Raw genomic sequence first — 14,571 nt, forward strand, 5'->3', positions numbered from 1 at the left:
CGAACAAGGAACTAAGAGGACTAGTTGAAGGTCATGAACACTAGGTCTGAGCCTGGAACCTAGGAAGCTGAGACCTCTGCCCTCATGCACGCCTGCCAGGCCCCAGGCTTGCAGGATCCTCTCCTTTGATTTGCAGCCTCACTGACCACACTGTCTTCTCTATGCAACCAGCCTCTGAGGAGCACTTCCCTGAGCTCCACCCACCTCATCACAGGACTGTCTTGCTTCTGCCAACCACACCCAGCGCTCTTCCTCATCCATGTCTAGGCGCATCCTTCACTAAGGGCCGGGGATGGTTTACATTGCCTGTTGTGCTCTGCTCCGGAACAACATGCCCCGTGGGGTCATCACAGATGCGTGACGGCGAAGGACCCCACAGCCGCAGTCCATCAGAGTCAGTGGGGACCCAGCTGACCTCACCGTCCCCCTGGGGTTGCCTATTCGCATTGGTGTGGATGTGTGGTCACTGACTGCAGTCGTGTGTCTTTTCTATTTACATGGTACAGCACCACGGTACTAATGACCCAGGACTGTTCATACATGCCACACACTATGAATCTCCTGGATTTGTTGATATCCTCCTCCAGTCGCATACACGGGTCCAAGGGGGGGTGGCTACTGGGTGACAGTTGTGTAGAGTTTCTCTGATCTGGTCTGCAGCATCCTGAGTCCTTGGTGATTTCACAGGAAGAGGCCAAAAGACGCTGAAGAACACAGTACAACCTCTAACCTCACCGCAGGACGCATGGTCTGTGGGCACCAATGTGTCTGCATGTTGTGTGTGGCGGCCTTACATATATGTAAGACACCAATATGTCTGTACATGTGTGTACGTCTGCCTTAAAGGCAGAGTTTTCTTGGTGGTTTCAGGAAATCACAGAATTCCACTGATTTATTACAGCATAATTATTTTATACTTTGTTTCTCCTCACTTCTTCCTTCCCTCCCTCCCTCCTTCCTTCCCTCCTTCCTTCCTTTCCTCCCTCCTTCCTTCCATCCTTCCTTCCTTCCATCCTTTCTTCCTTCCATCCTTTCTTCCTTCCATCCTTCCTTCCAACACTTTCTTCTTTCACAAATCTTTTTGCTTTATTTAATTTCTCTGCTTGGTGAGTGGCTTCCTTATATAAATGTTGTAAGTCTACACTCTGAATCAAAGGACCAGGGTTCAAGTTTTCAACGCCTGATGGCTCTGTCATTTGGTTTATTAGCCCAAATATTCTTTCAGGATCCAAGCTTCTCCAAGCCATCCAGAGTCACTGGGCTAGGGATGCTTGCTTATTTACTATTGTATGTGTGAGTTTACATGCATGGACACATACATATGCACATGCCACGATACACATATGGAGGTCTAAGGACAGCTTGTGGGAGTCAGCTCTCTATTTCCACTGTGTGGGACCCAGGAACTGAACTCAGATCGTCAAGTTTGGCAGCACGTGCCTTTCTCCACGGAGCCTTCTCCCCAGCTTTGGGCTGGGATTTTGATGAAAGAGGCTTAAACCTACGACACCTCCTTCAACAGGGTGCGCTGAGGTGGGATCTGGAGGAGAAAATGAGGCTGACTCCTTCAGCTCCCTTCATCACACCTCTTACTTTCGATTTGCGACTGTGGAGCCCCACACAGGGTCTCAGCCATCTTGTCTGTAGAGCAGAAACACCAGCTTATAGATGTCTCACTGTCTCACGGACACTGTCTATGGCCATACTTGTAGGCGTATACAGTCTTGGAGCAAAATTCTGCCCTGAAGCTAGGAGTAGCAGAAGCAGCAAAGCACAGAGCTGGTGACAGAGGGATGGCTGACTGTGGAGAGCCGTTGCTGTGCTTGCTCAGGCAAACCTCCCCAACACGAAAGACATTGGGGAAACTCTTTGGAGGGGTTCCTGAAAACTCTTATCTAGTCTCCGCCACTCTGGTGGGTGGGAGGACTCTCTCCAGCAGGGGGCGCTCAGGTCCATGTGAGAAGCTCTTGCCCTTCCTCAAACACAACTCTGGACTCCTCCCTGCTGTGGTCTTTGAGGCCATCATGATGATGCTGGACCAGGTAGTCTGTCCTGTCTGCCTTAAAGGTTGGACAGAGATTCCTCTTAGCTCTGTTCATGGCTACCTCGGAGCTGGAAGCAGGCCCACTCTACAAAGAGTGGGACCCATGCCTGTTGGAAATCATCTAGATTGGTTTCTTAGCACATTTCTGAGATTTTCTTCGGGGCAATTATAAGTGTCCTCTGGAGGAAACACAGCTTCATTAATGTGAGTAAAATGTGAAAAGTTTTCAAGGTATCAGAAATTAGATTTTGAAATACATCAAAATACCACCTATCTATTCGGGGTGTGTGTGTGCGCACACACCACAATCTCTTCATTTCTTTTAAATTTTGTTTTGAGATATTTCTATTTTGCTTAAAAGGTTTTAATTCTGCTATCTGTCATCACACGTGTGAATTACAAGTGCCTGGAACAGATCTGTAAATGGCGTCAGATTTCTAGCAATCACACTCTGCTTTACATTCCAGAGTCAGAAATTAGAAGAATTAGAAATACACTTAAAAAAAATAATCAAAATCAGGCTCACTGAATGCAAAAGTTAAAATTAGGGAAAAGATATGATTAGGTTTCTACAAATTTTCTCAGCTTGAGCCCTTTCCTCCCATTTTACTACTGTGAACGTTCTCTGCTTGTCAGAGCAGCTTCCAGGCTGGAACTGGCAAGGGACACGCCAACGGAACCTGTGGGGAGCTGGGCTCGAGCCACGGCCTTAGTGCCAGCCAAGTCTAAGGGTTCACAAGGCCCCGGCTTTCACAGCCACTGCTGGCTGAGGCAAAAAGAGTTATAAAATAGAGCCCTGGAACAGGAGGCTTCTACCTCCAGGGATGCTGTGCCCCTCCAAGGTCTGCTGGCTTGAATCTCAGAGCAAAGGTGACTAGCACGGCAGATGGGTGTGGCTGATGTCCATGAGGGGGTCCCTGCTGCACAGGAGTCTCGGCGGGGGTGGAGGGGGGGGTGGGGGGGTGGGGGAACACATGTCTGCTGTGATGCATAGGCTCCTCACGGAACTTGTGGTCGGGGCTGCAGTGGCAGGTTGGAGGATCAGGGGCGCACTTGGCTTTGAGAAGGAAGTTGGTACAGGCTAAACAGGTGGCAGCAAGGGTGGCAGAGGCCAGAAAACAGCAAGAGAGGGAATCTAGCGGGAGGAGTCTCAAGAATCCAAAGGGACAGTCTGTGGAGACCAGCGCTCAGCAGGTGGAGGAGGGCAGTGCCCACAGCACCTGTTTAAAGGGATGGTAACCCCAGGTCCCACAATGTGAGACTGGGCCAGCGAGTCCACACTGGCCCCGGGAAGGTTAGGACTGGTGCGGGCGGCACTGGGGTTTGTCTGGAGAGGAAAAGACAAATGTCTCCTCCCGGGTTTCCACCTTCCTGGAGAGGAGAAGAGGACAGAAATTTATCTGTCCTGCTTGCTCCTGTGCTTTCAGTTGTGAAGACGTGCCAAGTGCATGGTAGGTGATTCAGAACGGACTTTGGAGTGGCGTGTGAGTGGGCCACTAACCTGGTGCAAGGCGGGGGTGGGGGGGTTCTCTTACCACCTGGGCACAAAAATTGCTTAAAATCCACACACCATGGAACACCAGAAGGAAGATGCCCAGGATCAGGAGAGACCAAAGTCAGGTCATGTCCAGGAGCCAAGGCCAGCCTTAGAGATCAGGGTGTTTGGGTTTCTTCATTTATAGACATCACATATGGCCTTGAGGAGGTGGGAAAGCTGAGACTCACAACCCTCAGGAGCCTCCTCACGTGGGGACGGGGAGCAGGTACCAGCCATGCCCGCTGAGGGTGGGGAGGAGGATGAAAGCTAGCCCCAAGCCTCAAGGCCGGAAGCTAACTTAGAAGGGGATCCGTGGGCATGGACGGGAAGCGTAAAACTCCTTGCACAGAAGACAGGTATGGCGGCTTAGCATGCCCACATGTGGGAGGCTGAGAAGGGAAGACTACTTAGACAGGCTTGCCTGAGCTACAGAGTGAGACGTTCTCTTAAAAACAAACAAACTTAAACCTGAAAAAAAAAAATCAAAACTAAGAAAGAAACTCACATAAAAAATCAATAGTTATTTTTGCTTAAGATAAAGTCACAATTAAACAAACATACATATATATGCGCGCGCGCACACACACACACACACACACACACACACACACACATATATATATATATATATAAGCAAAACAAAACGAAAACCACCATAAGCCACACAAGAAGAGCAAGCCACCATGAAAGGAGTCTGTGGGTGTGACAATGCAGTGGCATAGAAACCTTAGATTTGAGGAGAGTAAGATAATATAGATAAAATTATAGAATAATTAGGCTTAAGATAATTAAAAAGATAAAAGAGGCATAAATCACAGAAGGAACGCAGGAGACAGCATAGATCCATTTCAAAATACGCCATTTTCTACATTAAAAAGAGGAGGGGTAACCTAAAGAAAATATAGTCCCTAGTTTAGTATAGCATGCTAGTGATGAAGAAAGAGGGACTTGCAGGTCACGTGAGGAGAGGCCTCACAGCATAGCGCTGAGAGACCAAGCTGAGGTCAAGCTTGGAGCAGCAAATGATGGATTGGAAGGACCTAGCACATGAGGCAGAGACACAAAATGCTATTCCAGGCAATTTATATCTACCATCCCAGAAAACGCAGAGTCTTCCAAGGTAGACACTGACTGACCTATGCTACTGTACAGGACACGGAGCCATGAGGTGCACACTGACTGACCTATGCTACGGTACAGGACATGGAGCCATGAGGTGCACACTGACTGACCTATGCTACAGTACAGGACACGGAGCCATGAGGTGCACACTGACTGACCTATGCTACGGTTCAGGACATGGAGCCATGAGGTGCACACTGACTGACCTATGCTACAGTTCAGGACATGGAGCCATGAGGTGCACACTGACTGACCTATGCTACAGTTCAGGACACGGAGCCATGAGGTGCACACTGACTGACCTATGCTACAGTTCAGGACATGGAGCCATTAGGTAAGAAGAAAGGCTCAAGGAAGCCATCATGCCGAAAGGAAGTAGACATTTAGCAAGAGGAACACAGGCAGTAAGGGGAGAACACCAGGATGCCTTGCAGAAGGAAAGTCTGGAGGTCACAGGCTGAAAGGTTGAGTAAGGTGGGCCATTGGGGGGGCGGGTAAAGACACAGCTCTTCAACCCCCCCACTCCTGGGGGAGCAGTGGCATTCTGAGCAGACCACTGCAGAACCTCTCCTCAAGCCCTAAGGCTGTGTGTGTGTGAACACATTGGCCTTATGAGAGAAGCCAAACACAGCTTGGGAGGTGCTTGAGAGCCAGGCCTAGCTTGGTCAGCGGGGTTGGCCCACCCTACATCCTGGCTGTCCTGGAGCAACTGGAGGACACGCCACAATAATAAGCACGCGAGTCACAGTGTCATCTCCCACATGAATCCAGGTCTTATCACCCACCTGCTGCCAGCTTCCTGAGTGGCCTACACACTCAATCCACACTTCCCAGACCTTCTGAAACCAGGTCACACCAACGGCTGCAGCCTGAATCTGGGCTGCTTTGAATGGCTGGTTGCCACCATTGCTCCCAGGATATAGACTGACCTGGAAACAGGCCAACATACGAGCTTGTCCCCACCTGGAGACATCTAAATGCCCACTGTCCAGTCTCCACACTGCGTTGTTTCTCTCTGGCATGGCCATTGCCCCTCACTTAGACATAGGTGGTTCTGGAACGTTCTAGAAGCCCCCAATACATTTGGCTTCTTTCTTCCACTTCACTGGCTACTAAAGAGACAGCAACCCCCCGAAGTGTCCTCAGCTGTCACCTCCTCTGTTAATCCAGCATGGGTCACCCACCCTGGCCTCAAGAACACACGGAGAAGAGTGACATTTGTCAAGCTCTTAGAATGTCTGTTGAGAAGTTTCCATCACTTATAGACTCACCCCCCACACTTCGCTGTCAATAACTAAGATGCCCCAGGCACTCAAGCCCTCTCACGAGCTACCTGGGCGCCCAGGCCTCTGAGAACAGCCACCAATTAAGCAGCTCCTGGCTCCTGGAGCCAAAGACCTGGCTGCAGAGTGAGAGCTTTCCCAATGAAGCCGTGAGACTCCAAGTGGCTCCGCAAGATCACGCCAGCGTGTAGCAGGGAACACTTACAAACAAGCACTCCTTAATACTTAATTACCTGTAATGGCAAGCACTGTGAAATCTGAAATTTCAGACATGAGAGCACAGATTGGCTTTGGTCCACGCTGACTTATGAGTGGCTACACGCAGCTCCCAGGAGGAGCCTCAGCCACTGTTACATGTACACTTCATTACACTGTCACTCGGCCAAGACGGCAGCCACCAGCAAGCACCGAGAAGACATGCCGATCTGGTAGCAAGTAGGCGATGGCCAGACACCAAAGAGCGTGACAGCATCAGATCACTTTATGGACACATTCATAAGCCTGCGCCTTTGTTTAAACAAGCGTATTTAACAAAGGCACCGAATTCCCACGGAAAGAATAAAACCCTGAACTTACTGTTTTCAATAACTTAGCTATTATAAGTCATCTTTTCCAGATTCGTCCGTTTTGCTAAAGTGTGTCAGATTTTTCTTTGTGGGTGACACCAAAATATGGTTTCAAAGGCCACATAAGCAGTCACTTTGCCTACACTGTTCGTCAGCACCCAAACACATTGGGAGGACTGACCTCCCACCAGCTGAGCTGACAAAACACCACTGGGAATAAGCACACAGTGAGCCAGACCTAGGGGAGCACCGTGACGCGAGGCGTGACGGCGTTCGCCATCACACTACTCACCGGGCGGATCCCACTTTGAAGGATTGTCAGTCCAGATGTCTTCTCCAGCTGTTCTTTGTTGTCAGCTGTGGGGGGAAAAGTCAGAAGGTCAGCATGGAGAGGGGTGGGGCATTAGAGAGGATTATCTATTGACAAATTGTCCCTCAAACAACTGCTTGGGCAGCCTGACGTAACAGGGCAATATGATGAGCCACAGGTGGGAAATGGGCATGTGGAACCCTGTGTCCCAGGGCCACCAGCCTGCCTCAGCGCGCGCTGCTAGGTCACCGAAGATTGATGGGAAATTGTAAGTTAACACACTTTGCTGGCTGTAAACTCTTAATTTAAAATGGTGTCGTGTTCTATATATGCACATGTGTTTGCCCGTTGAGAAGCGGCAGCTTGCTAGCCAGTTTCTGCGTGCACTTGGGAAAAGCTGTCCGTGGCTCACATAACCGGGCCCACAAGTTATCTCACTCCCTTTTAATCCACGCCCCTGTCAAAGGCATCCGTGGTAATTCTGCTCCTGTAAAAGCCCATCCTCGTCTGCTCCTGACTTCACATGAGGAAGACTTTCAGAGAACAAATTGCATTTGATACCATGCCAGAAGAAATGAGCTTGGGAAACAATTAGCAGATGCAAATGAAGCCTTAGCCCGTTGTCTCCCTAATGCCAGGGCAGCAGACCCAGCTGCCCGCACTTCCCAGGGAGGAAATGTGTCACAAGGCAATTGACCTCGGCTTATAATTCAGTAGAATAAATATCCTGTCGTTTTGGTAATAAAAACCAGAAAAGAAAAAAAAAAACAGAAAAAACACACACACACACACACACACAAAAAAAAAACAAAGAAAACCCAGATTTTTACTGAAAACCCCATGAAAGAAGAGGGCACTGCCATTGTGATTACTACGGAGATGGCAAGAAAAGAGGGATCGTGCTCACCTCTCCCTGTGACACACCTGCGTGAGGCCTGGGTAGTGAAATCATGTATTTTACAGGGATACAAATGATATCTCATTACAGCCTGCCTCCCTTCTCTACCTCCAGGGACTTTCGGTTGTCTTACAGAAAAAGAATTCCCCCTTTAACAAACGGACATTAGTTTTTACACATTGGTAAGTACCACTGTGCTGAAAGAGCAAGGTGGCCATAAAGCAATCCAGGATAAGGCTGGCGGGCTTTAGGGCACCTCCAGGTGGTGGGGAGACGCAGGGTGGAGGAGGCAAGTGAGGGCACAGGTTTAGAACTTGGTGGCAAGAGACTGCTCCTTGAGGAATAACGTGATTGGTTTTCATAATCTCTTGTACTGCCTGGTGGCTATTTGGATTGTGCTAAGAGCAACTCTCTAAATAGGCAGACCAGGGACCTGAAGGCAGAGCCCATCAACACTCCAGTTCTTGCTATAGAGCAGAGATTTCAGACTTAGAGATTCTTATAAAAACACGGCTAGAAAAATAACCCTATACAATAAAAGATCCTCTGGAGGAATCTCCATTCCTGATCTCAAGCTGTACTATAGAGCAACAGTAATTAAAACGGCATGATACTGGCACAGCAATAGGCTGGTTGATCAACGGAATCGAATCGAAGACCCAGAAATGAATCTACACACATATGGTCACTTGATTTTTGACAAAGAAGCCAACTCTATTCAATGGAAAAAGGATAGCATCTTCAACAAATGGTACTGGTCTAACTGGATGTCTACATATAGAAAAATGCAATTGGACCCATATTTGTCACCACATACAAAATTCAAGTCCAAGTAGATTAAAGACCTCAACATAAAACCAGAGACACTAAATCAGTTAGAAGAAAAAGTGGGGAAGAACCTGGAACACATTGTTACAGGAGACAACTTCCTGAACAGAACACCAACAGCCCAGGCCTTAATGTCAACAATTAATAAATGGGACCTCATGAGGCTGAGAAGCTTCTGTAAGGCAGGAGACACTGTCAACAGAACAAAGCGACAGCCTACAGACTGGGAAAAGATCTTTACCAACCCTACATCTGACGTCTAATATCCAAAATAAAGAAAGAACTAAAGAAATTAAACACAACCAAACCAAATAATCCGATTGAGAAATGGGGCTCAGAATTAAACAGAGAATTCTCAACAGAGGAATATCAAATGGTTGAGAAACACTTAAAGAAATGCTCAACATCTTTAGTCATGAGAGAAATGCAAATCAAAACAACTCTGAGATTCCGTCTTACTCCCATCAGAATGGCCAAAATAAAAAATTCAAGCGACACCACATGTTGGCGAGGATGTGGAGAAAGAGGAACACTCCTTCATTGCTGGTGGGAATGCAGTCTTGTGCAGCCACTTTGGAAAGCTATCTGGCGCTATCTCAGGAAACTAGGAATAGGGCTTCCTCAAGACCCAGCTATTCCACTCCTTGGAGTATACCCAGAAGATGTTCCAGCATACAACAGGCACATATGCTCAACCATGTTCATAGCAGCCTTATTCATAATAGCCAGAACATGGAAATAGCCTAAATGTCCCTCAGTAGAAGAATGGATAAAGAAACTGTGGTACATTTATACTATGGGATACTACTCAGCTATTAAAAACAAGGAATTCCCAAAATTTGTGGACAAATGGATTGAACTAGAAATGATCATAATGAGTGAGCTAACCCAGAAGCAGAGAGACTCAAGTAGTATATACTCACTTATACTAGGCCAAGGGACATGTCTCATGAAAGTTTTCACTTACCAGGAAAATGGGATAGTGGTGAGGACATCCTAAGGTGGGAGAAATATAGGAGATAGGGAAATAGATGGATCCAGAGGGTCCTAGAAACCTACAAGAAGAACACTGTGATGGGCAGATCTGGGTCCAGGGGTTCTGCTCGATATATGGCACCAACCAAGGACAATATGTGCAGTCATTATCAACCCCTATCCAGATCTAGCCAAGGGACAGAACATTCTCAACAGTTAAGTGGAGACTGGGGACTGGCTTTTACACAAACTCTGGTGCCCCTTATTTGGCCATGTCCCCTTGATGGGGAGGCCCGATGGCACTTAGAGGAAGGATAGCAGACTACCAAGAAGAAACTTGATAACCTAGCATCATATTCAAGGGGAGTAGGTCCCCATCAGTCACAGTCATAGGGAAGGGGAATGGGGTGAAAGCGGGAGGGAAGGAGGGAGGAATGGGAGGATGCACGGGATGGGATAGCAATTGAGATGTAATATGAATGATTTTATTTTTCAATTAAAAAACATAAAAATAAATAAATTAATTAATTAAAAAAAACAAAACAAAACCCAAAACACAGCTGGCCAATACATAATTAAGTTGAATAAGCTAATCCGGTGTCAGCAGGCTGTTCCAAAAAGGTGGGAAAGCATCTCAGGCCTGTGGGCAGTGTGTCTGTGGCTGCTTGGTGTCACCTTGGTACGGAAAGGCAGCACTGAGAGATCTGGATGGCTGCCCCAGGGAGGGCTCAGTCACAGGAATAATCCAGGCTGGAAAGCAATTCCTTCAGACTTCTGGAGGGCGCTGGCTGCTGACCTCCTAGACGATAGGGATGGCCTGTAAGGCTGTAAAAAGTGGGCCCCCATCACCCCTGAGGACTGGAGACGTCGTCCTGGGAAACCACAGATAAAAGCTCTCGAGTGAGAGCTCTAGGTGTGACAGCACCTCAGGGAGTCTTCAGCTTGCCCACTGTGGACATTTCTGTTTGATGTACACGGGGCGGGGTGGGGGGAGGGGAGGTTGGTAAATAGGCCTGCACAAGTCCAATCAACAACAGGAACATCCACAGGCAGTTACAAAGCATTGCCATGGCTTCATCAGCAGCACTGGCCTCTCGCTGTCTAGCACACCGCTGCTCAGCAGAGCATTTTCAGGGCATGAGCACGTGTGCTCGGACTCCACGGGGCAGGGCCCCTGCTTTGCCACACTGAGCTCGGTATGTTTCCAGTTGCCCGACCAGCACACTGCTGTATCCTGGGCACACCTCCTGCCCCGCTGGCCTTTATGAGTAACAGTTTGGCCAGTTCAACACCAGTGGCGGGTGAGTGAACCAGGTCTGGCCACCAAAGCACAGGTGGGTTTCTAAAGGTACAGAGCAGGCCGGGATGCCATGCAGGTGGCAGAGTGCTTGCCTCTCATGCAGCAAGTGCTGGGTGGAAGCAGGAGGGTCAGAAGTTCTGGTGGTCATCCTGGGCTACACAGCAAACTTGAGGCCAGCCTGGGCCTCCTGTCTAAAAAAAAAAAAAAAAAAAAATAGAGGGAAGCAAGGACCTGGTTCCTTCTCAAACTAACCAAATACATGGTGGGTTCTAAACAATAAAGCAAATAAACAGCAACAAAGTGCCCTCCAAGCACTCGCTTCGGCTGAGCACCAAGGCAGGGCCCTGTTCACTGTTTACATTGAAGCCACCTGGACTGCAGGCTCCCTTCTGTATCCATAAACGGTAGGGGTTGGGGGTGGGGGGGGGAGGCTGTGTCTCTGAGCTCTGGCCCATGAGCCACTGTCACTCAAGGCCTCTGCCCGTAGGGTCTGTGACAATCCCTCGCTGGCCTACCTAAGCCATTGATTTTCTGAGCGTGGCCACTCTGGAAACCCAGGAGTCTGAGACCTGCCCTGACAATGTGTGGAAGGCACAATCCATGCTAAAGGTCTGACATTGAGACTGGAAAGAAGTGTTAAGTAAGGGATCCTCCATCAAAATTTGGGGGGAAAGCAGGGAGCAGTTAGATAGTCAGTTGTTAAAGCCTGGGCCAGGTGGGGAGCCCTGCGGAGGGAGTGGAGTATCAGGTAGAGGGGGGTAGGGTCCCAGATAGGGCACCAGGTAGAAGGTAAGGGCCACAAAGTGTAAGGGTGGGGCCATGTGGTAGAAAGGGAGGGGCTACCAAGTAGAGGGGGTGGGGCCATGTGGTAGAAGGGGTGGGGCTACCAAGTGGAGGGGCGGGGCCATGTGGTAGACAGGGTGGGGCTACCAAGTGGAAGGGGCAGGGCTCCAGTAGGAGAGGGAAGCTCCTGGTAGAGGGGTCTGGGGAGACTTTCGTGACCAAGCAGAGTCTTGTTTTTCAGAAGTGCCCTGAGGTCACCTGAGGACGAGGTTTTGACCTTTTCAGCAGATAGATTCAGTTCAAAGCCTTATGGACTGGAAAGATGGGTTATCTTTGGATAGCTGCACAGCCCTCTGTCCCACCAGGGCAGCCGAGCACTTTGTGGAATCTCATGTATGCTGCTGTCTTGACTGTCACATCTGAACCCCCTTTACCAATGATTAGTGGCCCAGCTGGCCTGGAACAGTTGCGGTCTGCTTGGTCACCAGCCAGGGTTACTGTTGCACTGCTGACCGGCCTCTGTTTTCATCCACACAGGACACAGGGTTTATCTAGAATGCTTTCTAGTACTTGGCATCTCTGGCAGAGCCTCCCCATCCTTCTACTAGCATCTTGCCATGTCCTGTCTTAAGGCCCCAGCTAAGGCACTTCCCAAGACACGCGCCCTAAACCAGAGTCGGCCACACGCATGCTTGGTGGGTGTCCAGCCTCCATCTACCATGGCTCGGCTCTCAGTAGAGGGAGGATCCCCCATCTCATAACCTTCAAAAAATTCAAAACAAAGTCCATTCAGATGCACAGCTTACAGGGCCAGCTACAGGTGAACAGAAAACACGGGACCCCTGTCCCCCCGCCTGTGGGTCCAGCTACCTACACCCTAAGCAAAGGTTTAGAGTAGAAAGTCACTAACAGGCAAGTTTACCTAGAGACCTGCGGAGATGACATGGCTATGTTCCCGATAAGCTTTAAAATAATCAAACGGCAGCATATGGAGTTGAACCTACAGATGTTGTTTGCTACGAAACAGAGAAACGAACGTTAAGCATCAGAGGGAAAGATCCGTCTTAGCTGACATGTAAGGTCCAGCCTTCCTGGTAACCACAGCGGGAAGGGGGGAAGGGGCTGGGGTTGGAAGGTCTGTTCTCTGTCTTCAGTCACAGTGCCTCACCGCTCTGGGCTCATGTCCAGTCCTGCAAAGTCATAAGACAAAACTGCTTTGCTTTCTACTCTGAGTCATTACTAAGCGAGGGCCCAGGTTTTCTCGTACCCCACCTTTGGATCAGGGAGCCCTGAATATCAGTTTGTAGTCCCTAACATGTTGTTTAGCTGTAATGCCTCAGTCTCCTCAGCGTTCACTCTGTGAATGGCTGTGAAGTTTGTGTAGGGACCCAGGCTTAGCACACAGTGGACAACAATCCTCCTTCCCATGAGAGGGCGATTCCCCTTCTCCCCGCAGCTGGAGAAGGATGCCTGAATCTACCCAATTTACTCTGAAGCGTTCCTAGGCTCTTTACCCAGAATGCACCACGATGGCTGCCTCCCCAAGGGTAAGCCTTCTTCGTTTCCACATAAAGAGTCAACCAAGCAAACAGTAAGGTCAGAGCGGTAGGTAGGTACAAAACCAACCCCACGGGAGGGGCCTGCTGCTGTCTTCCACGTGCCTGCTGCTCTTGGCTCTCATGTCTTTGCTTAGCAGTGTCGCCCTAGGTCAACATTCCAATGAATCTTCTTTTCCTCCAGAGCATCAGGAGCCCCTAAGTCTTGATCCCCAAGCCCCGGGTGGGAGAGGCTTCACGGAGAGTGCTGGAGACCACAGTGGCGCCCCCTATCTGTTTAGTCCTTTATGCCGCCATCTGCCTAATCACTCACTCGGGGCATCGGGCATCGGGCATCGGGCATCGGGCATCGGAGCCCAGCTCTCCAGCTCCCTCAGGAAGCATCTCGTCATCGGGAAGCCCCGTGCTGCCCTTCACAAAGAGGCAGCTGGAGAGCAGGATTTGGAAGCCATTTTCCCGCACTTGCCCCAGCTCTGCGGAGGAGGAGCAGGCAGGGATCAAGCTCTTTGGTGATCTGTGTCACGCCTCTGGCTTCAGCCACGCAGCCATATCTGTCCCTCCTGGTTTTGTTTCCCTGGGCTGTGCTCAGAAGGCTCTCGTTGGTGCAGACCATACAGGCTAGGTGAGCTTGCCTTTCCCTCATCTATGCTTACGGTGCAGCATTTATTATCCTAAGCACCTCAGCCTGTCTGCTTACTTTTATGATTTATGCTTGTTTTAAAAATTATCACATTTATTTATTAATTTGTTCATGGGGGCAATCTCTTGCCACGGTGCATATGCAAAGGTCAGGGCACAACCTGTGGGAATCAGATCTCGCCTTCATCGCAGCTGCTCCACTGTTGGAAATGTCTTGCTTAGGTTTCAGCCTGAGTCCTTGTTTTAGTTAAGCTCTGGGCTTGCATGTTGAGAGCAGCAGCCAGTGAGGCAGCCCAGCACAGGGACAGTGACATAAACCGCCTCAACCGAGGCAGATAGCAAAGCAGAAAGCCTTTTTTTTTTTTATCTTCATGCGAGACAAAAAGGGTTTCCAAACACAAAAAAAGGAAGTCCTTTAAAATTAAATTCACTAGATGAAGGATATGCAAATTACCTGAAGGAGCGGAACCCTGTAATGTTCTCAAAATTCTGCAATAGCCTATTTAATTAGTATTTTAATTTATCAGAATAATTCTTTGCACTTGACAATTTATGCAGCATTCCATATAATTAAGCACGTAGCGACAGTGGAGTAATTTTTGCCTCTCCTCTTTATCCCTGATATTTTAACCTGAAAGAATGTGCAGAAGTCTCTTCTGTAATCTGAATTACAATGGAGAAAACTTAATGGAGTCCCTCCGCTGGCAAGCTGGGCTGGGAGAGCTGGCGA

General features: G+C 49.0%; 1 protein-coding gene across 2 annotated transcripts in view; it reads right to left on the reverse strand.

Moving 5' to 3' along the window:
* The window catches only part of PTPRN2 (protein tyrosine phosphatase receptor type N2), a 705,670-nt gene that overhangs the window by 249,896 nt on the left and 441,203 nt on the right, over nucleotides 1-14,571 (reverse strand). For both annotated transcript variants that reach the window (XM_084793869.1, XM_084793868.1), the window contains exon 12: nucleotides 6,845-6,909. In XM_084793869.1, coding sequence (XP_084649995.1) covers nucleotides 6,845-6,909 — 65 coding nt within the window. The remainder of the gene's footprint in view (nucleotides 1-6,844; nucleotides 6,910-14,571) is intronic.

The sequence above is a fragment of the Acomys minous genome (assembly GCF_964271855.1).
Source record: "Acomys minous genome assembly, chromosome: 8".
Lineage (NCBI taxonomy): Eukaryota > Metazoa > Chordata > Mammalia > Rodentia > Muridae > Acomys > Acomys minous.